Consider the following 24,580-nt stretch of genomic DNA (forward strand, 5'->3'; position numbering starts at 1 on the left):
CATATGCCTTCTTACTACCTTATCCCCTTGCGTAGCCACTTGCAGTGAACTATGGAGCTGGACCCCAAAATCCCTCTGTACCTCTGTGTTCTGGCTGGCCTAAGGACTCCTGCAACCCACTCCCCCCCTTCATTCTCATAGCTAAATGGGAAAGTAGATGTGCTGTATCAAATTATACTGGACAGTCAGGTTTTCTTTTGGATTCCAGAAATCTTCTAAAGCATGCGACTGCTGGCAACCCTATTCTGAATTGACTCCTGCTGGTTAGCTTTTAGATGGGACTGCTGATAAAAATGCAGCAACCCAAAATTCCAGACATCTTTGCTGGCAAGTTGGTGTTTTCACCTTGCTTCTCTCTTACAAATAATTCTTGTGGTTTAATATAGGGTTCCCGAGTCAAGCAGTTGGAATTTTTCCCTGTATCCAGTTTGCACTGGTTCTAGAACGGTCACTGTTACATGTTATTTACTGTTTTTAGTTGGTCTCTCACTTTACTCTCACTCATTTCTGTGATCTCATTCATTTTTGACACTAACCATATTACATACCAATTGGGGTTCCCAGATATAACTGCAAAATAGCCTTGACTTTATACCATTACACTCTGTTCAACTTGGGTACATCTTCTTCTGAGTTACTATTACTGTCCTTTTCACAATTGCCCAAATTTGTGTATTGGTCATTTCCGATACCTGCACCCATGAATATTTTTCCGATTCCCTTTTGTCTGCTTCTATTTGCATTATATAGCCTCCTTGAAATGTCTAACCTTGCTTCATGGCTGACTTTACCTTGTAAAGCAGGAACCCAAAATTCCTTATTCTCTCTGAAGCTGGGAACACTGCGATCCTCATTTCAAGAGACTCAACTTTTTGACATGTTAACAATGCAATAATCTGAATTAACCATAGACCATTGAATAGTTCATAAAGATTTATTAAAATGCAGTCCTATTGTGTCAAACTTAATAAAGTATTGAATTCAAATTTCTATCCCAAATATTGACAGAATTCAAATTCTGGCAACAAAGTGCATACAATAAAAAAGTTTCCTCAAATTATATCTCAATGATGAATCTCCTCTAAAGATGAACTTCCACTGAGGTTAAAATCCACACTCTTTTGGACATTCTCACATTATTCACCCCTCACAGCTCGAGATCCATTAGATAAGTCTCATCTGTTTCTCTGCATGACATCAGCAACAATAGCCATGATAATTTATGAGAATTAGCTGATATCACAGATAGAAATATCCCTGTGGAGAATGGTCAAGGCAACTGTTCTCAAAAAAATTATGATCCATAATACAGACACCAATATTCTGACTCCATTGTTCTCCAAAGCATATTACTATGAATTAGGATCCAAGAACATAAGAATCACATATGGAGTTAGTTTAAGTAAACGCGTCCTTAAATTTTTTAAATGGAAAATCTTCCCAACAGAAAAGGGAAGAAAGGAAATGTAAGTTTTAAAATAGCGATCAAAATTACTTCTGTTTATGGTAACAGGATGTTATGGAGACACAGAATTATGAAACAAGACTATATCTTTACTTGCACAAGGCAGGTGAAGGGTACAATCAGTACCAGCTGATATTCAATAGTGTCTTTAATCAGTAAACCCTGACCACTTGGACCAGTGGTACCATAAAAGGAAGATATTATGAAGTAAAACTAAAGAATACATTGATCAAAGCATGTTCTAGTAATGATTAGCAGGTGCTTCCAACCTTGCATTCCACCAGTTCCAGTCAGGCTCATGCCTACATCCTTCACAGGGAGGTCTCCTGCCGTCTCATCAGCTAGGCCTGACATGGTCTGTGAAAGAAAACGGACAAATTACACTTGAATGTTTCTCATCCACACCTTGTACCTAACATCATAGGATTTTATTCTTGAACAGATGGATTCATCTTATTTTTATGGCTTTTCCTTACAGAGATTTCATGTTTTGAAACAGAGGTTATTAAAGTAATCAAACTGCATTGTGAATGCTTCAGTGGTGATATATAAAAATACTTTGTTTAAAAGTTACGTGATCTAAAACCTTTCATCTGCAACTTAGATAAATTATAAAACAAAGCTTACAACCACTTTGTTCTGCTTTATGAAATAACCAAGTCCAGCTTTAAAACCTTTACCACCTGTTCCACATGTGAGCGCTTACACTCAAATAAAATTTGTTAAGTATTTGCCAACCCAGGTGTTTCTTCCTTTACAAGATGTTTTACCTCATGTTGCAGTCTTTGCAAAGTAAAATGTATACATGCTGTGTTGAAGTTCACACACCAATTGAGATTTAAAATTAGTTTTGCAATAATACACTAATACTGTTTTCATAAAATCTAGGTTCTAACATTAACCAGGCAGGTTACACTAATAATATTTTAATGACTGTGGCAGATAATTTAATAGGTAATCGTTTAAGTAGTAACATAACATTATTGGTGCCAATGAATTTTTGTGGTAACATTATATTTTCTTCGTGCTTTGCACGTCAATATTGTCAATTAGGATAATTAACTTGGACTGGAACTGTAGAAGATTGCAAAGACAAACAGAAAGTTGTTGGTCTTTTCAACCCTAAGAAACTGATGTTGTCTACAGAGGCCATATCATAATTGCGGGATGAGGAAGGCTTTTTAATGCACCTCAGAACTGATTCACAACAAATCCTTGGGATGGATCTAGCCCATGAGATGGCTCCCTGTGGCCTGAGATCACTTGTTATTCCAGCCACCCTGTAAGTTCCACTCTTGTCCTGTTTTGTAGCTTGCTGTTAGCTGTCCAGTCACGTGGTTGCCAACATTTCCTGAGAAAACCTGGGACAACCCCAAATTCTTAAAAGGAGCTACCTATGGTGAAAACTGGTAGAAGCACTGGGAAACCAGAAGCAGCACATTGAAGGCCACACAGCTATCCAAATACATTCCCAGAGCCTACTTGATGGCAGACCCAGGAATCATGGACCAGTAACCCAGAACCAGGGATCATTTCAAGCCCTGTCTGATGTTTGCGGTCTTGGACCTGGATTCAGGTCCATATCCAGTCCTGGATATAGGTCCATATGCAGTCCTGGATATAGTTGCACTGTACTGGTGAGCCGGAGGTCTCTCTCTGCATAACAATGGAGTAGAGAACCCACGGGTAGAGGTCTGTAACTATGCAACACTGGGTTACACTAGTAGTACTAGTGAGCTCAGATTTCTCACTGGCACTAAATGCAATTTATGTAAGCTCTTTTAAAGAGCTGGAATAGATACAATCTACTAAAAGTTTCTCTGAGTTATCATACTTATTACCACCGCACTCTTTTGAGAAAGGAGAATGCACAGAAACTGTGCAGTGGATATTGAAGGTGGACAGGGAGGATCATATCTAGATTCCTGACTTAGGGGAGTGGGAAACATTTGTCCTCAAAAGGTGGAGATATAAGAGACTGCAGATGCTAGAACCTAGAGTTGAAAAATGAGCTGCTGGAGGAACTTGACCTGAAATGTCGACTATTTCCCTCCACAGATGCTGCCTGCCCTGCTGAGCACCTTCAGTAGCTGTTTTTTTTGCTCCCCAGAAGGTATCTTTTCAAAAACAAAACACTTAATTTTCAGATATTTTTCTGAATGGTTTGGACAAAAATAAAATCATGCTTCTTGTGAATGGCTCTCAGAAGTGGTCTGGATGGTAAATCTTGCCCTCCCACATAAAACTTGTGTACTAGTGATCTAAAGAGATATTAGAACTTTATTTCAGCAATCAAATGTTTCTTAAAAGATTCAATAGGTTTTTACTTCCTCCACTCTTTCTGCAAGTCTGTTTCAGGTGCTTAACACAACGTGCATGAACAAAGATTTCCTAACAGTAGTTCTAAATTTACCCTTTTGCTGGTTTGAATATGTGTCAACTTGTTCTATTCATATGAAACAGCTTGAAGTAACACAGTTTAATTTGGGCTTTTTCCAATCATGTACATCTCCATATGATCACCTCCAAGAGGATTCCTCTCAAACTGAAAAGTTAGTTTTCTCTAGCCTTTCCTGAGCCTAGCTCTTTGAAAATAAGAACAAGTCTCATGGTCTTTTCTACTCCATTTCTTTTGCTGAAATATTGGCACCAGAACTTGGTACAGCTTTTCAGAAAAGGGGTGGCAGGGTAGTGTAGCGATTAGCATAACGCTATTACAGTGCCAGTGATCGGGGTTCAATTCCTGAGACTGTCTGTAAGGAGTTTGTTCGTTCTCCCTGTGTCTGCGGGTGCCCCGGTTTCCTCCCACATTCCAAAGCGTACAAGTTACTCGGTTAGCATGGGTGTAATTGGGCGGCGCGGGCTTGTTGGGCCAGAAGAGCCTGTTACCATACTGTATAAATAAAGTTTTAAAAAAAGTTTGTTTAAAAGTCTGAAGGTCTGACTAGAATTTTGCAGTTCAGAAATAACTTCCCTTTTTCCTTCTCATTTGGCTATGTAATTCAGTGTTTATAGTTGTTAAGTCTGTGGCTAAAATATTAATTTAATACACTGATGCATGGTGAATAGAGGGGCTTGGATGTTAATTTGCTCAGCTGTTCCTGACAACTGATTGGACAATGCGTGTTCCAACTATCACAGATATCTATCCATTCCAACTGCAGCTAAAGGAAATCCAAGCCCTGATAAGTAGCTCTGATGAAGCATCATCTATAAGAAATGTTAATTCTGTTTCTCTCTCCACATAGGCCTTCTTGACCTGCTGAATATTTTTACCATTTTCTGTTTTTAATCCTCATTAAATTGGCTTTGTTTCAGGTTTACAGACTTTATGTTTGCAACAGTATTTCTGTAGCTGAATTTACATCAATTAAAATAATCTGAGTGCAATAGGGAAAATAGACCACTACAAATCTGTTACTCTGGCTATGAAAATGTAATGAATCATAAAAACATTTGGTTAATTTTTTTCGGGATTTTCATATGACAGGCCAGTTAGCCCATCGATCTATGCTAACGCTCAGAGCAATCCCATTCCCCAGTTATTTTTCTGGAATTTATTCTCTGTTACAAGCTCATCAGCTCCACCTAATCCTCCTACATTAGGGATAACTTACAGTAGTCAATTAATTACTAACCAGCACATCTTTAGAATGTGGTAGGAAAATGGACCACCTGGGGGAAATCACAAGCATTACAGAGAGGGCATGCAAACCCTGTGTGGACAGAATGGGAGGTCAGGATCAAACCCAGGTTGTTGGAATTGTGAGGACGTAGCACTACCTGCTGAGCCAATGTGCTGCCCTAGTTTTACTCTAATGTTTGGAAATATACTGAGTATTGTTCATGCCTGTTCTTTGTTAAATACATCATCTGTCATTTCATGGAACATTCTTTTATTCTGTCTACTAGGGCTGAAGATAATCAACATTGGCAGAAAGAGGTACTTTCCAATAATCTGTAATAAACTGAAGCACAATAGTTAGTGTTGTCCTGGGTTTCACTATAATTTATCTTCATAGTTTGTGCTGCAATAATATGTAAGAGCATTTCAAACAGTTATACTTTAGATATCTCACTTTAAAATACTCACTAGTAATTTTCATGGCTGCGAGAATGTGTAACTTTATCCTGGAACTTCAATGGAAGAGTACCAGAAACCACAGAGAAATGACAGAAGCAGCCATAATTTATTTTTGTGGAAAAAATTAAAACCCTCTGCAGAAATTTTATTTTATGTTTAGGTTTCACAGAGAGACATCAATAAATAGGATTTTAAATCTATACGTGTTTATTTTATTTGCCTTTTTTGTAGGATCTCACCCATAAGGATGTGCAGAATAAGCCCCATGTCACAATGGAAAATAATTGCGAGTTGCCCAGTAAGTGTGTTACATGTATTAATCAATAACTGTGCCATGAAAATGAACACAAATTGAAATAAGTAACTGGATTGATGTTCCTGAATCCAGAGAATGTCTGATCTGTTGCTAATCTAGAGGATACCGGTTAAAGTAAATTGCATAAGAGTGTATGAGAACAGAGGAACCCAGTTATACATGTGTACAAATCTTTGTAAATGGAAGGGCATGTTGGAAGAGTGGTTTGTAGAGTATATGATATCCATAATCGGAGGTATAGTCTACACAGGCAAGGAGGTTATGTTAAACCTATATAAAAGTGATTAGCCCACAACTGGACTATTATGTCCCAATTCTGGTTACTTCACTTTAGGAAGAAAATGATGGCTTGAAACGGCTGCAGAAGAGGTTCACAAGAATGATTCGAAGGATGAGAGATTTCAGCTATAATGTTCGACTGGAGAAGCTGGGGTCGTTCTTCTTGGAGCAAAGAAAGATAAAAGGATATTTGATAGAGGTGTATATGAGCTTCATTGGTTATGATAGGACAAACAGAGGGAAGCCACTTCTATTGACATATCTTTCAAGGACAAGGGGTTACAGATTTAAAGATGAAGTTTTGGACAAATGATACAAGGGAGATAGAACAGTACAGCACAGGAACAGGCCCTTCAGCCCATAATGTCTGTGCAGACGCGAGAGATAATTTTTCATAAAACATTTCTGAACAAGAATTGTACAGTAAAGCTCCAATAATCCAGAACATCTGGGACTTTGGTGTTGCCAGACAAGCAGATTTTCCAGATGATTGAATTCTATTTCTATTAATATCTCAACACTCTTTTAATTCACTCTTTTTAAGATGTTATACAGTATAATAACGTATGTTCCAACGAACTAGGTGAGTTGAAAGGTATGGCAGGTACTGAGCCCCAGTGAGTGGAAAGGGAGCGCAGAAACCAGGGCTTCGATGTGTTCGAGGGAGTGCGGGAATCAAGGCTCCAATGGGTCGGAAAGTGCGCAGGAACTGTGAACCCGGTGAATGGGGAGCATGGGGAACCAGGATCTTGGTGAGTGGAAAGTGAGCGTGGGAAGCAGGACCTGGCTAAGCGGTAATGGAGCATGGGAACCAGGACCTTGGCGAGTTGCAAGGGAGCATGGGAACCGGAACCCAGGTCAGTGGTAATGGAGCGCAGGAACTGGGACCTGGGTGAATGGAAAGACAGCTAGGGAACCAGGGTCCAAGTGAGTGGTAAGGGAGTATGGGAACTGAGACTCAAGGTGAATGGAGAGGGTGCATGGGAGACAGGACCCAGGTGAGTAGAAAGGAAGTGTGGAACTAGAATCAGTGAGTGGTGCTCCATTCCCTTTTGCACTTACCAAATTAAGTAAACATATGATTAACCCAATTGTTAAACATACAATACGAATATGGTTTCAATTTTGTAAATTTTTTGGATTGAATAAATTTAATCTATCAAGTCCCATTCAATCTAATTTTTTCTTTCATCCATCAAGAGTTGACTCAGCTTTTTCCATATGGAAAAGGAAGGGAATAGTATGTTTTCGTGATTTATTCATTGATAACTGTTTTTCATCTTTTGAACAATTGTCTAACAAATACAATTTGCCTAGATCACACTTTTTTCAATATTTGCAAATTAGAAATTTTTTAAAAGCTACTATACCCTCTTTTCCCCACACCTTACAAAACTGAAATTACGGAAAAAATTTTTGGTTTTAATCCTTGTCAGAAGGGCTTGATAGCAATAATTTATGATTTAATTATGAAAATTTGTTCAGAACCACTGGACAAAATTAAGAATGAATGGGAAAGTGAACTCCAGACATCTACACCTACAGAGACTTGGAGGAAAATTCTTCATTTAGTTAATACATCTTCAATGTGTGCCAGACATTCTTTGATACAGTTTAAGGTAGTTCACAGGACCCGTATGTCAAAAGATAAGCTAGCTCGTTTTTATCAACATATAAATCCTATATGTGACAGATGTAAATCGAATGTGGCTTCTTTGACACATATGTTTTGATCCTGTCCTCTTTTGGAAAAATATTGGAAAGATATTTTTAACATGATTTCAAATGTATTAAAGATTGATTTACAACCTCATCCTATCACTGCAATTTTTGGTTTACCAAGGATAGAATCTGGCCTCCGCTAACCGTATGATTGTCTTTGTTACATTAATGGCCAAATGATCCATTTTGCTTAAATGGAAGGATCCAATACCCCCTACTACTTTTCAATGGTTCTCTCAAACTATATCATGTTTAAACTTGGAACAAATTAGGAGTGGTACTGTTGATCCTTCGCTTAAATTTGAGGAAGTTTGGAGTCCATTTATTCAATATTTTCACATGATACAGATCCCCTTATAATAACCTTTCAATTTAGAGGAACGGAGTTGACGACATAATATTGCTCTGCTTCTATTGAGAAATTTTAGTCCAGTTTTTTTTTTCTGTTTTTTAAAATTTTTTTTTCTTTAGCTTAGTTTGGTTTGATATATTGTTTATAATTTTTCTTATTGTTTTGGGGATTCTTTTTTCTTTCTTTTATATTTTATAATAAATCTTTTTTTTTATATTATATTCATTCACTAACAGATCATTGGATCTACAGATTTTTTTTATACTTTATTGTTCTTTATGATTATCCATGTCATGATTGTTCTCCTGATCTCTTTGTATTACATGTATAAACATTGATATATTAATCTGTATTAATTTGAAGACTAATAAAAAGATTGAAAAAGAAAGAATCAGTGAGTGGAAAGGGAGCATGAAAACCAGGAACTGGGTCAGTGAGAAGGGAGTACAGAAAACAGGATACAAGTGAAAGGGAGCATGGGAACTAGGCCACAGTAAATGGAAAGGGAAAGTAGTAAACATTACCTAGTGAGCCAGACACCAAACCAGCAGGATTTCCAAACAGCTGGATAGTGGACGATCAGAGTTTTATTGTATAGATACTTAACTTATTTTTTTACGATGTAGAAGCAGGTTAATCGGCCCATTGGGTCATGCCAGCTCCACCAGAATGAACCCATCAGTCCTGTTTCCCCCTCCATCTTTCCCAGTACCCCTGCCACATATTTTCTCTCACATGCCTATCAACTCCTCTTTGATTTCTTTACTACTTACCTACACTAAAGGGAATTTACAGCAGCCAATTAACCTACCAGCATGTCCTTGTGTTGTGGGAGGAAACTGGAACACCCAGCAGAAATCTTTGATGTCACAGGAAGAATGTATAAACTCCATACAGATAGTACACATGGTCAGGATCAAACTGAGTTCCTGAAGCTGAGAGGGAGTGTCATTAACTGCTGTGTGACTTGAGAGAAATATAATTTTTAAGGCTTTGGAGAAAGAGCAGGGGAATGGAACAAATGGAATTGTCTCTCTATGCACCAGCGTAGACTAGATGGCCTCTTTCTGTGCTTTACAATTCAAAAGACCAGATGGGAAATGAGAAGAATATCTTGTACTTAGTTAGGTGTTATATTTTGGAATGCACTCTGTGACAGAGGCTGGTGAAAATATATTAAGCAGTAAATTTCAAACGGAAACTGAACACATATTTGAAGAAAACAAATGTGTGGAGCTAGGGAAAAAGAGTGGCAATGTGGATGAACAGCTCATTCAAAGCACCAGCAGAGTCACAATGGACTGAATACCCTTAAAGAATACTGCAAAATTTTATTAATAACTCACAGAAAGATTTTGTCTTGTTTACATTTGTTTGGATAATTGGGAGGCTGACGGATGGATTGCAATTTTCAGTTTTGTTTCAAAACTTATGCTAAATTATATTTAGAAATGATAGATACTGCTTTTTAACCAAAGAAGCTCTCCTTGCACATTAGTGGACCATGCCTGAAGATCCCTGCTTTAGGATGAGTGCAAGTGGACAAGAAAACACTAACTTTTACATTTGTTTTAATGTAGACCATAAGAGGCTGCTCCATCACAGGCACAACCCTCCTCACTACTGAGGACATCCTCAAGAGGCAGTGCTTTAAGAAGGTGGCATCCATCACTAAGGATCCTCACCATCCAGAATATGCCCTCTTCTCACTACTACATCAGGGAGGAGGTACAGGAGCCTGAAGACCCATACTCAACAATTCAGAAACAGCTTCTTCCCCTCCACCATCAGATATCTGAAGGGTCCCTGAAGCCATAAACACTACTTCATTATTCCTTTTTTTGCACTATTTATTTATTTTGTAATTTATAGTAATTTTATGTTTTTGCACTGTACTGCTGTTGCAAAACAACAAATTTTACATTATAAGACAATGATAATAGATCTGATTATGGACTATCATACTCAAAATGGACCATCATACTCAAAGTGGAAGAAGGCAATAAATATTGAAAGGTGCAAGTGTTGAGAAGGGAGTAAAGGTATTTAAGATTTGCGTTTCCAGAAGTCCTTAAAAGATGGCCTGCTTCAAATAAAGAGCTAAGAAAATAGCGCTGAGAAGTTTGAACTATCCGCCATCAATAATGAACAAGGGCTGGGTGTAACAGACTATAGTACCAGAGTGAAATGTCAAGGCATAAGCAATAAATATGTTTTGGTAGGCGAGAAAGCTTGAAGGTGTTGTTGAAGTTTTATAGTTGGTGAAAAATTTTAAAGAAGACATTATCAATACAGTTTAAATTATTTCAGTATGAATTACACAGAAGAACTAATGCAAATGTAATCCCTGAAAGAAACTGACTACTCACCATGAAAAATATAAACTTTCAATTTTAATGTATTAGTCAATTTAAGTTTTGAAATAGAGCTTTTATCTCCTAACTACTATGTAAAGAACTTCCCACAAATTATCAGAGCAAGTCTTTAATAACTTTATGCATATTCGATCAAATCTGAAGTAATAATTTTCTCAATGATTCACTGTTCAAGAAAGATTTATGAATTAACTATTTGTACAGTTAGGTAGAACAATTACTATAATTTGTATTTAATATGCATGAACTTCATTTTAGTTCAAAGTAAATATAAGAAACAAAAAGTTGAAAGTGGACTCAGCTTTTGTACACCAATGTCAAATACATGTTTGTAATTTAGCACCCAAAAATAGTTATCAAAAAGATTTATGCAAGGAAAATCCAGCCATTTTGAGTGTATAACCAGTGAACTGTAGGGGCACTCTACATTGCTCCAACAAAAAGTGTTTGGATTACTTAGCTGCTTGCATGACTGACTTCAATACAGGCTGTGAGCAGTAAAAGCGGCTAAATCTGGCAACCAGACTACAGTGCATTTGATCTGCAGATTCAAAAATATAGTCAAATAAAACTTCCTGCAGAGCTTTGTAATGTTATTTCCCTTGACTAAATTATCTTGGTGGGTAAACATTTAAGCTATTAACAATCATGTGAGAGTTGTTAGGTTAGTTCTTCTACAAGTAGATTCTTGGCAATGTTATCAAAGTGCCTAATGATAATTATCATTTCATTAGCAAGGAAAATTCTGATGATAGGCTGAAAAATTCCTATATAGCAGCATTAACAAATTTTTATCTGATAAGTCGATGCTGAGAAGTCTGCTAAATTATAATGACTGCTGGTCATTGACATCTTAGTCTAGCCCTGGAGCTTGAAAATAGCCTTCTACTTCCAGTGATTTTACTATCAGATTTACTGACGTGCTTTAGTAACAAAGCTTTCAGGAGGTAAGTGATCTACTTCAATTAGTAAAGCAACTGAACCTCCAATAATTTCACGTGGTTAGGAATTTAGGTACAATGAGACTGCAGGCACTGATCATGGGAAAGCCTTCTGGATTAACAACTTAGTTGCAGTGGGCCTTTTTACAAATGGGTCATGGGAGTGTTTCCTGTTGGAATTCAAATTGATTTTATCTAAAACACACCCTTTGAAGATATTATTTTTCAAAAATGTATAACAAAAATAAGATACATTTTATCATTTAAATTTTGCATGCGTACATCAGATCAACTTGTGTTCAACTCAGCTCAGTTGTGTCCTTTGCAGTCTAAGAATGTGGCAACAATTACTTTCAAGATTTATAGATGATCATTACCAATAAAAGAAAAGTTGTGACTTTGATAAATGTGAATAGCAGTAGAGAGTCGATGGGATATAAATTCACCCTCAGTGCTAATATTAAGTGTGCGATATAGTAGCAGCTGCTCATTGTACTTCACTTCTGAAATTCAGTCTAATTGACTTATATGGAACCAAATTTCAGAAGTGAAGTCCTATGTACAGCTGCTGCTATTCGCACATTTCACACCAGTGACTGACTACAAATTTCTATAACAATCATACAGAAATGTAAAAAATTGCTAGAAAAGGAGCTGTTGTACACTGTGCATTGTTTAGCTTTAAAAAATAAAACATATTACTCTATATCACACATAGTGTAAGAGAATTCAAATCTGACACTAATAACGATGCAACCATTATCTGCATTCTGAAGTTTGATTAGAGAGATTCGGGTACTTTGGTTTTGGAGCGTAGATGTTGTAGGTTGAATATTTTTCTATTCGTTTGTAGATTAGGTCCACTTCTGCGCGAAGTTTGTTGGAGGTGAAGTGCAATATTGCGACAAGAAAGATTGAGAAAAGCGTTGAGGCAACGTCACAGCCTTGTTTGACACTGGTCTCCACTGAAATTGGCTCTGCTGTACACCCGTTGGTTTGCATCATGGCTTCAATGCCACCTTGGAGGTAACATTGGACAGAAATGAATTTCTGTGGGCAGCCAAATTTGCGGAGAGTTCTACAAATTTGAGTTCTACAGCCCTCTGGATTGATGGAGTCAAAGGTTTTAGTGAGGTCAAAAAAGGCCAAGAATAGTGGCTGATGCTGTCTCTTGCATTTTTCCTGGAGTTGTCACACAGTGAAAATCACGTCCATTGTGCCTCTGAATGAACAGAATCCACACTGTGATTTCGGGAGCAGCTCTTCCTCCACTGGGAGGAGGGGGTTCTGAAAGACCCTGATTATGGCAGACAGTAAGGAATGTCCTTTGTAGTTATTACAGTCTGACTTGTCTCCTTTCTTGAAGATGGTTAAGATTATGGCATCTCTGAAGTCCCCTGGAATATACTCTTCTTCCTAGGTGTGGATGATGAGTTTACGGATTTGTGAATATAGCTCTTCACAGATGAGCTTTAAGACCTGATCCTGATGTATTGATCTTTCTCGGTTGCGATATAGCCTTTTGACATCTTATCATTCAGGAGTGGTGATAAGGCTGCCCGAATAGGTTATTGTGGGATGGAATCAAAGGCATTGAGGTTAAGGACAAGAGATACTGTTGAGATCTTTCAAGTGCTTCTTCCAGCAGGCATTGACTGCCTCTGTCCCTGATAAGTTCACCCCTGTTCTTGGGTCTTAGTGAGGAAGGGTCTTGGATGTTTGGGGAATAGATGGCTTTTACAAGGCTGAAGAACCCATGCATATCATGTTTGTTAGTGAACTGCTGAACCTCCTGCGCTTTCTGCATCCAAGCTGATCCAGGTTTGACTGTTAGTCTTTATTTTAGGTTGGTTGTTTGGGGGTGGGGGGGGGCGCGCGGTTGGGGTAGAAGGTAATGTGCAGCAGGGCAGATTGGTGGCAGACCTTTGCCTTGTGGGTGTTTAGTGTGGGGTCCATTCTCTTGTCTGATTCAGTAAGCAAGCCAACAATAACATGGATCTTGGATCAAAGTATGCACATTCTCAAGCGATGTCTGCATACCAGGCTAGATAACTGAGTGACCGTGGTTCTGGAGAGAAGTCGACAGAGATTGAACATTTTCCCATTTGTCTTGCAGTTTAGCTCTACTCCTGTGGGGAATGTGGGAAGTGAGGTGCAATATTGCGAAAAGGAAGATTGAGAAGAGGGTTAGAACGATGACATAGTACATCAGGATTATTGACACTGGTCTTCACTGAAATTAGTAAATTGGTTTACTATTGTCACATGTACCAAGGTACAGTGAAAAACTTTGTTTTGTATGCCATCCATACAGATCATTTCATCACATCAGTACCTCAAGGTGGTACAAGGGAAAAGCAATAACAGAATGCAGAATATAGTGTTACAGTTACAGAGAAAGTGCAGTGCAGGCAGACAGTAAGGTGCAAGGCCATGATGAGGTGGGTAGTGAGGTCAAGAGTCCATCTTATTGTGTACCTGTTGGTTTGTATCATGGTTTGCATGCCATCTTGGAGTTAATATTGAATGGAGATGAATTTCAGTGGGCTTCCAAATTTCAGGAAAATGTTCCACATCCTCCTGTTGGTTAAAATCATGGCTTGGCTGTCATCAAGTGGCAGATGAGGAATGGGAAGGGATTTCTGAGAACAGCCATACTTGAGAGGGTTTCACTATGGTTCCCTTTGGTTAAGAGAGTCAAAGGCTTTTGTGAGCTCAAGAAGGGCCATGTGTGGTGGTTTCTTCTGTTCCTTGCATTTTTCTTGGAGTTGCAGAAACAAACTCAGTAATTCTCTTAATTGACAGAATTTGTACTGCAACTCAAGGAGGAGCTATTCGATCACTGGGAGAAGGCAGTTGTCTCTGAGGTTCACTGCATGCTTTCTTCTCAGAGGCTGTGAATTCCTGTGAGAATTTCCTCTCCAAGTTTTCAAAACATCAGTAAGGCTATGCCATACTTTTCCTGTGCATGATGACATGGAATTTGTACTTTATTGTTTGTGTATCTTTTAATCTTTTACAGGATGTGCAAATTGCTGACAATACTGGTGTTTATTATCTATCCCTGATTCCCCTAAACTGAAGAAGTTGTCAAGAGTCAACCACGTCAGAGCTGCTTGGAGCCACTTGTATGCTAGACAGGGCAAGAAAGGCAAACTTGGCTGGCAAGGTGGTGCAACGAGTAGAACCAGTGCCTCACAGCTGACAACTGGGTTCAATCCTGACCTCGGGTGCTCTCAGCGTGGAGTTTGCACATTCTCTCTGTAAACTGTTTGGGTTTCCTTCCGTGTCCCAAGGTTACTTGGCCACTGTACAAAATCTAATTTCTTGTTTATTTAGATATTTTTGACATTCCGTTGGGAATTTCTATAGGGGGGTCCTGAACTTCATACTTGGAAATGGAAGTTGCATGGGATTCAGCTTCAGTGATTCTCCCAATGTCCCAATACAATGGCAAAATGATGAGACATTTTCTTGTAGCATACCCTTCAACTTTGTATATTGTGCAGGCATAGAGTTATTGGGGCCTGGGATGTTGTCAGTTTTAGCCCCGCTCACAAAATCAGAAAAATAGACAAATAGTGGATTAAAAGGTGCCTCCGAGTACCAAAATTACTCAGAGTGTAAGCATACGAAAACGTAAAGAAAGTCAAGACATAAGATTTTTAAAGAAAGTCATCAAACATTTTTTTAAAGTTTTTTTTAAATTAATAAGCCAAGGGATATTTTCCCCCAAAATTAACAAGCCATTTAAAATCTGCTGCTTGGATCTCTTGCAACCACCTTTCATTGGATTTTTTCCTATCATCATGCACTCCCGAAGCATGATACAAAACCTCTGGGTGAAGTAACTCCATTAATTACTGGGTAGTTAGCCCAAGTCCTCTCATCCCTATTGAACTGATTTCAACATTTGCATACAGACTAAAAAAGTCACCTTAAATTGATGATGGTAACTTGAGGATTTCCATATTTGAACAAACAAATGTAGAAATTCCAAAGATTTGTGGAATATTAGCCATGAACAACAGTAGACTTCCCATCATTTTTACTGTGAAATCCAGGCCACTAAAGGTGAAAAACAAAAATATGAAACTGATGATTTTTCTCTATGTATGCATACATTCTGGTCATAAATCACTGTTTGTAAGTATGCATTTAAACTTCTGTTACTTTGAAAAGCAGTTTTAAAGACAATGTAAAGAAGTTTTCATAAAATCAAAATAAGATGTTATCTCCCAGTGCACTGCTGGCTTCAAAGACATGAAATGTAAGGTCATACTGTGGTTGACACAGAACTCTGTATAGGTAAAGTTATATACCATTCAGGAATTTATTCACGAGCATTTAGTGCTCACAAATCCTCTAGCTTGGAATAATCACAACATCGTGTTTTTCAGAATAAAAACATTTAAACTTAAGGAAGAGGAAAGTGAAAGAAGGAAACAAAAAGAAATAACTTGTATTCTACCTTTAATGACCTTAGGCTCTCCCAACATGTTTTACAACCAATGAAATACTTTTCCAAGTATAGTAGCTATTTTAATATAAAGGGAATGTGGCAGAAAATTTGTATATAGTAAGATTCCATAATCTTCAGATAATCACCAGATAATTTCTTTTAGTGCTGTTGGTAAGTAAGGAAGAGGAGGCAACTCCAAGAATAACCCATTCCACAGCAGTAGTTTGGTCCATTATGTGAGTGCTGGAGATAAGACTGGAGGCAAGAGGGGAGAGATAACAACTGAGTTCAGTAATAGTATTCATACCTCTAAATCAGATTGTGTATTCAAGCCCCTTTCTAAAGATTTATGCATATAAACAGAGGTCCCAATCAGCTTCTTAGGTAAAAGCAAAAGAAGATCTCAAAGCACTAATCAGAGTAAATTTTGTCATCATACCTTGCATCTTACTTCAACTACCACTAACTACACAGATTAACTAGTTTTCTCATATTTAGCTTGTATAAGAGTTAGATCAGATGATAGGAAGTATTTCTTTCTCATCTCACTAGAATATACTGCTTGCTGTATTTTTAACATTTCAGTCTATTATAAGGGAACTTGAGAAATTTATGAATGTAGAAACTATCACAGTGGAAATGGGTAAATGGACCTTGAGTGAGTTAGAATACAGACAGCAGAGATTTAGATGAGATTATATTTAAGGAATTATTAACTTGGAAACCAGTCAGAATAATAGTGGAATAGTTGAATCTGGGTCATAAAAGGGAAGAGCAGGATTTGTGCAACAGAAGGGCTAAGGCATAGCAAAAGATAACATTATCACAAAAGGAAAGTACACAGTATTACTAATAATGAGAAAATGGAGTTGGAACCTTAGCTCCAAGTCAAATGGGATGCCAAAATTATGAATACTCTAATTCAACATGAATAGTGCCCAGGGAAGAGAATGGAATCAGTGCCTGGTGAATGGAGTTTATGTCAAGCCTTAATGGCAATGATTTGTCTTCCCAGTTTTAAATGGAGAAAATTTTGGTTCCAACATTGGATTGCTGACAACACAAAAGAAGTGGAGGGTTGAAAGAGGTGGTAGTGAAAGAGACCTGGTGATCATTACTATACATGTGGAACTGGTTTTCATTTGCAAGCAGCCCCTCAGTGTCATCTTCAGTCAGGATGAGGTTCTCCAATTATGATGAAGAGGTAAAAGTGGGATCAGATAAGGTGATTCCCCTTTGGATAACAGAAGAGAAAATGGGGACTGGTGAAGTCAAATTGGCAAAGGCCTCCAGAAAATCAAGGATGTGGAGGTTAGTACCACAAAACCTGGTATTTGTGGTTTTTATTTAAGGCCACTTTAGTGATATGACAAATTCCAGACTGGCTGCCCCAACCCTTAACACACCCCCAAAAATGCATCATCGCTCACTTCTCAGGATTAAGTTCCATCTGCCACTGCCCCCTGCCAAATTACCATCTGATCTATACTATTCTGTTCCCTATCATCACTATTTCAATAATACCAACAATTTTTGTATCACCTGCAAACTTACTAATCACACCATCTACATTCACTTCTAAATCATTAGTGTACATAACAAACAACAACAATCCCATCAGTAGGGCTGATAATGTGTGGTCACATCATACCTGGGTGGAATGGGCTTGGTCTTATCTGGTGCTTCTCTTGGCAACATGCATGCACCTCTGTGAGATATATTTCTAAGTCATCATGTTATATTATGCAATTTCTTATTAAGATCACATAATTATCAAAGACTAATGACAGAAGATAATTTGCAATGTTGCCATGGCCCACTGAACTTTTAAATATGAAAATTCCCACAAACTACTTATAAAGCAAGAATTTTTAACAGAGACAGAATAATCAGATGATCAAATGAGATAGTTTGGTACACCAATGTGATCAGATTATATTGGTAAATCTCCCTTTATATTATTTATGAATAGTTGTGAATGTCTAGCTATATATTAAGCAAATCTTGTTAACATATTCACTGAAATCTTGAAGTTGCGTCATTAGAATATAATTCATCCATTAAGGTCAACAGGAATCAAAGGGAAAACATCACCAGCTGGAATCATACATTGCTCAAAGGAAGATGGTAGCCATTCCTGCAGGCAAATTAACTCAACTCCTGGACACTACTGTAGAAGTTCCTCAAGGAAGACTCAATCATCATCAGCCTTTTCAATAACTTCCCCTCCAGGATTAAGTCAAAAATGAGGATGTTCAGTGACGACCACAGAGCGTTCAATTCCATGTGCAACTCCTCAATCAATGATGCAGTACACATCTGATGCAGCAAAGAAATGGTGTTCCTATGCCACTGCTGTCTTTGAAATCCTGGGTGGTGGAAGTTTCACATTTAAGAAATGCTAGCAAGGGTGGTTTGCATAATACTTTAGCACACTCTGTAAATAGTAATATGCTGCAGCTACTTTGAGATAGTGGTGGAGTAGATGAACACGAGAAAATAGGAGCAGGAGTAGGAGTAGGCCATCTGGCCCCTTAAGCCTGCCCCATCATTCAAAATGATCATATTGATCTGCCCCGAACCTCAAGTTCGGGTGGCAGACATCAAGACTTCAACAGTATTACTTGTGCCAAACCATGTTTAACATTCTAGATCTCTCCATTGACCAGAGGTTTAAATAGATCTATAACATAAAAACTGTGGCTATAAGCACAGGTCAGAGTTTGGATACCCTGCAGGGGATTCACCTTCTGACTCCCCACAGTCCTTTCTTCACCTACAAGGCACAAATCGGGACTGCGATGGAATACTCTGTCTGGATAACTGCAGCCGCAAGAATACTCTAGAAATTTGATAATATTCAGAATAAATCAGGCTGCTTGGCATTCCATTTACCACATTCACAGACTCCACTATTGGTGCAAAGAAGCTGCGGCGTATAAAATCTATGAAATGTACTATGATTATTCACCAAGGCTTCTTCGACAACTTGTGATCTCCGCCATCTAGAAGGTTATATAGGAACGCTATGCAAATTTTCATCAACCAAAGTCAAGAAGAGAATACTTATTAGTCCATCCAGCATTTTCTATTTTTGTTTCAAATGCTAAACTCCTGTCCTGGAAGAGGTTGAGAGCGCAATAAGAATGTGAAAAGTTGGCATTGACTGTGTGCTCACTTGAAGAGTACGTATGCCCAATATCGACGACAGCAATTAGGGAGATAATAAAAATGCACCCTCGCTCAGTCTCACTCGGTCGGATAACCTTCAGCAAGCTTCAAACTATCATGTGAGAGCAGCACGGATTCAGCGGAGATAATACTCTGAAAAACGCCAATAACCTCCCCTCCCATTTGCGTATTAGCTACAAAAACTGCGCTGGACCACTCACCAAATGCTCTCCACACAGCTCATTACCGATTCATTTACCACCACGACAGTTGCTAGCATACATCAATTTCCGGTTCGTAATCGCAGCTCGGGTTGTGGGGCGCAACGCATGTTGGGTCTTGTTGTACTTTCGGATCACTTGCCTTCAACCGGAAAAGCAAGTGCCAGCCAGAGCGGACTACAATTCCCAGGGGTCCGCGCGCGTCCGCCGGTCCGCACCCATGCGCTTCTTCACATTGGGTGATTTCAGGTCAGTCAAGAAACGTGACCCGTCGGCACAAATTGATTGGCCCCAAGTCAACCAACGGACCACGCTCATCTCTGATTGGCCTCGAGCAGCGTCACTCTCGCCCGCGCGCGCGGTGATTGGTTGGTGGCAGCAGCGGCTCCGCCTGCTTTGTTGGAGCTTAGGTGGCGTGGCTTGTGTTGTGCTTTGAATGGATGGGTGGGTTGGGGTGTTCGGCGCTCGCTCTGTGTTGGCCGTGTGCGCGCGCTGAGCCGTTGAGCGGGGGCGGTTGGCTCCCGCGCTGAGCCGTTGACCCGGGGGGGGGGGGGGCGATTGGCTCCCGGGCTCCGGGAAGCGACGGGGGGTGTCGCACTGTATGCTGGGACTGTAATGGCGCGCGTTTAAATTGACGGGAATGGGACGGGACTGAGGATGAAAAGGTTCAGTAAATACGATAACGCGAAGGAGATTAAGGTACACCCTTAGTGCACGGAGTTAGAAGCTGTTTCTGTTTGCCATCTGTGCAGTTTCAGCGTTTAACCGCGCTCTCTTTGGGGAGACAGTGTGAGCAAGGCCTAAGTTCAGGAATCGATGGGTTACTCTGCAGTTCTGGGTCATGGAGCCCAGGTTACAGCAGATCCCCACAGGTTTTATCTGCATCTGTCTTTGGGCTGCGATTGTTGTGGGAATTATATAAAATGACCATAAAATCCGGCAGAATAGGGCTTTTTTATGAAAAATTGCTAGTTTACCAACGTACCGCTTTTAATCTTAGTGAGCTCGTTACACAAACATCCGCGGATATTGTACTTGCTAACGCATTTTATTTTGTAAGTAAACTTGATCTGAATTGTTCATTTGTTTCATGTTGGCTGGAAAGAAAATTGGGTTACTTAGTCCCTCCGCATCTTTCCTGCCTCCCACACTGGCATTGAACTTTTTATCATCAGCAAACTTGCATGTGTTTACCTTGATCTCTCTTATGCAAATTATTGATTTTAGACAGCACTAATACCCACGATACCCCATTAGTCATGGTCTCCCTGAACAAAAGTGATCCATTTATTCCTGCTGTTTTCTGTCCATGAAACAGTCCTCAAACTATGCCAGTATATTACTGCCAACACTGTACACTAATTTTGTTTTATAAGCTCTTTAACACTTGATAGGAGGGTATAAGTCTAAATAGACCACATCCACTGCTTCCTCATCTATTCTGCTAGTTAGAACTGCAAGAAAAAACACTTCTGGAAAAGGAAATGACAAATCTGAGTCCATATTGCCTCTGCTGTGTCGTAAGTTACTTGTGAACACTTAGTAAATTACAGCATTTTTCTTTCTACTGCTGTGAGGCTAAGTGCTCTATTCCCTGCTTTCTCTCTCTGTCTTAAACTGTAAGGTTATATGTGTTACATTCCAATCCATGGGAAATATTATACAACTATGCATTTTGGCCAATGACAATCAGTACATTCACTATTTTGATAGTTATTGCCTTCAAATCCTACACTGCAGGTCATCAAGTTCTGGGGGTTTATCACTTTTCAATCTTATTCATTTTTCTAATGCTCTAGTTTCATTTTACTAATGTTAATATTTTTGAGCTACTCAGTAATGTTAGACCTGTAGTTCTCCCCTATGTATAGGCAGCCACAAAGTGTGCCTAATTTCTCTGCCCTGAAGGTAGGATGAGAAAATGATGAAATAGTTTGATATGTTCATTGGTTTGACATGAACAAAAGTAGAATTTAAAGGCTTAACAGAGTTGGCTACGTATCGACTAATGACGTCAAGAACTGATAGCATGATTCCTATCAGTACATTTCACAAAATGAAGTGATTGACATATTTACAAAATCAAAGACGTGTTTGATTTTTGAAGCCAATAGAACCAAAAGCATCGTCATTGTAATAATTTTGTATGATCAATAATTTTTCTGGGTTATCTTTATGTATTCTTGTCAAGATTCATTTCATCTAGTTTTACATTTTGTCACAAGCAGGAGACAGATAATTCCATTATGTTTGCCTTTACCTAATCTACTATGGAAGTTGTATTAGATGAAGCTTTCAACAAGCTACAAGTTTGCCTTCTGGTTTGAACCCACGTTTTCGTGCCATAGTTTGAGGAATAATTAAAACTTTCTATATCATATACTCCCACAATACTTTGTCTAGGGAGTCTGCTGTTGAGTATACGAGTCATTGCTGGGGAGAGGGCACTGATACTGGTTTGCTTATGGATTTGCAGGATTTTACAGAAAAAGCATTGATGTTACTTCTCCAGTGCTATGAGGTGCTTGCTGTAAGTAGTCCATATTTTGGAAATAGTCCAGATGGCTGGAATTGCTACCCCCTGGTAATCTTTGTGCCAGGGCTGAGGTGTTGATCTTTAAACACTTATTATCAGATGGCCATAGGCTGTATTGGTGAACTGAAGGCAGATGTGAATTTCACCATTTCTGCTTTTGCCATGTAAGAATGGAAACACAAAGCAATGGTGCTTAATTGAGTTATTGATGTACTGTTAATAATCTTGAGTCTCATTCGCAACTGATGTTACAGAGGTAGGTAGAAATTTAGATTGTCAAATTTAATTTTTATGTAATTGTTTAGGTTTATTTGGAGAACTTGAGTCATCAGAATTTTCTTACTCAGTCCTGTATTGATCCAATACATTGACCATCCATTTGTCTTCATAGATGCTGCTTGACCTGCTGAGTTCTTCCAGCAGTTTGTGTTTTGCTCCAGGTTCCAGCATCTGCAGTCTCGTCTCCTTTTCCTACCCTTAGCTCTGTTACCAATTAAATCCTTTTGGATGTGTGATAGAAACATGTGCTTTCACTAATGAATGGGCTACAAATAACAAAACATCCATTATCATTAACAAAATAATGTGTTCACTGCATATTTAAATAAAAGCCCATGAAACAATTCAACCCTTCTCCCTATAAGTGAAACAATATAATCCCAGATGTTTCTCACCTTCAAAATGCAGTTTGAAAAACAGTTTGTACTTTTCTGTGTTCGCTTATCTGTCATGAAAGGAGGTTTGGATTTAAATTGTGACTTTGACAATCTCATGACATCAAAGCATGAATTATTTTTTGGAGCATTGTCCTTGTGGGATGATGATTGGATAATCTGTTTATAGTGATTTTGATTGAAGCATGCATTTTTGGCAGAGGATAAGATGCTGTTCTTCAGAATTGTGGCTTGTGATCTTTTACATCTACCTGGGAGAACAGACAAGATGTTGATTTATTATTGTTTCACCCAAAAGGCAATGCCATTGACAGTTCATTATTCTTTCAGTGCTGCACTTGAGTGTGTCAGCTAAGATTTTTTCATGGCATCACTGGAATGAGATTTGAATCCACAACATTCTGAGGTGAGTGAGAGTGAAGCTTGCTGAGCCACAGCTGACCGGCGAATGGCAGAAGAGTGACAGGTGCACTGTTTCCACTGGTTGTAGTGTATTTCTAGTGTGACAGCTTATAGTTCAGTTTTCAGTCTGAAACCTTACTAACATTGTATTAGGAAATATTCTTCACCATTCTCTTGATAGGGTGTTTAAAGTTAATACAATGGACAACAGAAGTTAAGTTATAAAATATTACCTACTGAAGCAATTGTAATTGAGTTTAGAATGTCTATCATAAAGGTCTAAGACAATAAAAAGTGATAAACCAGTGATAATTTGCATTTATTTGTCTTGTGTATTATAAGAAAAATAAAATCTTTTCTGTCACGCTTCCTGCTTGTCTCTATTGTAGTTCATTCTCTCCATCTTGTGTTTGGATCACATTATCATTTTTTTTCTTCTTTTAACTTGTATTTTGTTTTAAAATTAAGTAAACACAAATGTATGCTAAATAAACCACATTGTTGAAATTGATCTAATCAATTTTAATTTTTGCGCAGGCAATTGTGGCCCCATGCAAAGTATGATTTTTTTAAATTTCTGTGGAACTCTAGAATGAGCTGCTGCTTTCAGTCACTTAACAATTTCTTTGGCAACTGTTTAAAACACTAAATTACCTTTAGCTTGCCAATCTGTACGTAATGTAAAATAAACATGTATGCATTTTGATAAATCTTTCATAAGAATAAATTCATTCACCCTGTAACATATTTTCACAATCTTGACAAATCAGGGTGATTGATTTCTTAGTTGCCATTTGGAATGTATGAGAAATGGAGTATTTGACTTAATGACATTGGATTCTGTTAGCACTCCAAGTTCTTCTGTCAGTTGATCATTAGGATATTTTTTATGAATTATGGTGCTTCATGCATAATTTACATGTTCCTTCAAACTTGACAGTGCAATATTTAGACTTGCAGATGTGGAATTTATGTGCCTCATAATTTGTATTCAATAGTAATGGTAGTTGGTAAGACTGCATATCAGTCTAAACTGAAGTTGCACGACATATGGTCTCCTGTTCAGATTATTTTAATTCATGGCCAAACACTGAATCTTTTTAAAATAGCCTATGATATCCAAGCTGGCTTGCACACTAACATTGGTAAATATTTGATCTAAGACTGTTGTTTTGGGTACCCCAATGTTCTGCTTTATTCCAGGCTGCTGCTGATGCTGAGACATTGAGGCTTGATTCATTAATTAGAAATTTTTTTGCACAGTATTGAAAATATTGCACAGTTTTGGACTGTAATTTGGTAATTGTTAAAGACTCGCAAGTTCAGAAAAATCTGGAAAATGACATTTAGGTAAAGATGATGTACAGTGCCAACCATAGGGTTGATGTAGATGCATTCTGACACTACTTAGATGGGGAGGTCATCAGAAAAGAAAGGAGTACCTCGAATGGCAGAGATTGCTAGGATTCTTGCCAGAAGTGATTTCATGGGATGGAGATGCACATGATCCTAAATGACTGGTGTCAAGGCTCCACTAATCCAGTTCTGCTCTTGCTGACCTTGCAAATCCAGATGTCTAA

General features: G+C 38.4%; 2 protein-coding genes across 7 annotated transcripts in view; one reads left to right on the forward strand and one right to left on the reverse strand.

The window, feature by feature from the left end:
• The window catches only part of rpgrip1l (RPGRIP1 like), a 97,166-nt gene extending 77,726 nt beyond the window's left edge, over nucleotides 1–19,440 (reverse strand). Inside the window, exons 1-6 of one of the 5 annotated variants that reach the window (XM_052028638.1) lie at nucleotides 19,389–19,432; nucleotides 18,106–18,365; nucleotides 17,648–17,704; nucleotides 16,143–16,251; nucleotides 15,472–15,602; nucleotides 1,735–1,822 (exon numbers count right to left, since the gene is read on the reverse strand). In XM_052028638.1, the coding sequence (XP_051884598.1) occupies nucleotides 1,735–1,819 (85 nt within the window). In that variant the 5' untranslated portion in view covers nucleotides 1,820–1,822; nucleotides 15,472–15,602; nucleotides 16,143–16,251; ... (1 more) ...; nucleotides 18,106–18,365; nucleotides 19,389–19,432. Of the gene's footprint in view, nucleotides 1–1,734; nucleotides 1,823–15,471; nucleotides 15,603–16,142; nucleotides 18,366–19,388 lie in introns of all 5 variants that reach the window. The other 4 variants (XM_052028640.1, XM_052028642.1, XM_052028641.1 and 1 more) reach the window with 4 other exon arrangements.
• Nucleotides 19,441–19,822: 382 nt separating this feature from the next.
• fto (FTO alpha-ketoglutarate dependent dioxygenase) overlaps nucleotides 19,823–24,580 on the forward strand; it is a 282,289-nt gene continuing 277,531 nt past the window's right edge. Inside the window, exon 1 of one of the 2 annotated variants that reach the window (XM_052028261.1) lies at nucleotides 19,823–20,087. In XM_052028261.1, the coding sequence (XP_051884221.1) occupies nucleotides 20,046–20,087 (42 nt within the window). In that variant the 5' untranslated portion in view covers nucleotides 19,823–20,045. The remainder of the gene's footprint in view (nucleotides 20,088–24,580) is intronic. The other variant, XM_052028263.1, reaches the window with a different exon arrangement.

Source organism: Pristis pectinata, chromosome 13 (genome assembly GCF_009764475.1).
Source record: "Pristis pectinata isolate sPriPec2 chromosome 13, sPriPec2.1.pri, whole genome shotgun sequence".
In the NCBI taxonomy this organism is placed as follows: Eukaryota; Metazoa; Chordata; class Chondrichthyes; order Rhinopristiformes; family Pristidae; genus Pristis; species Pristis pectinata.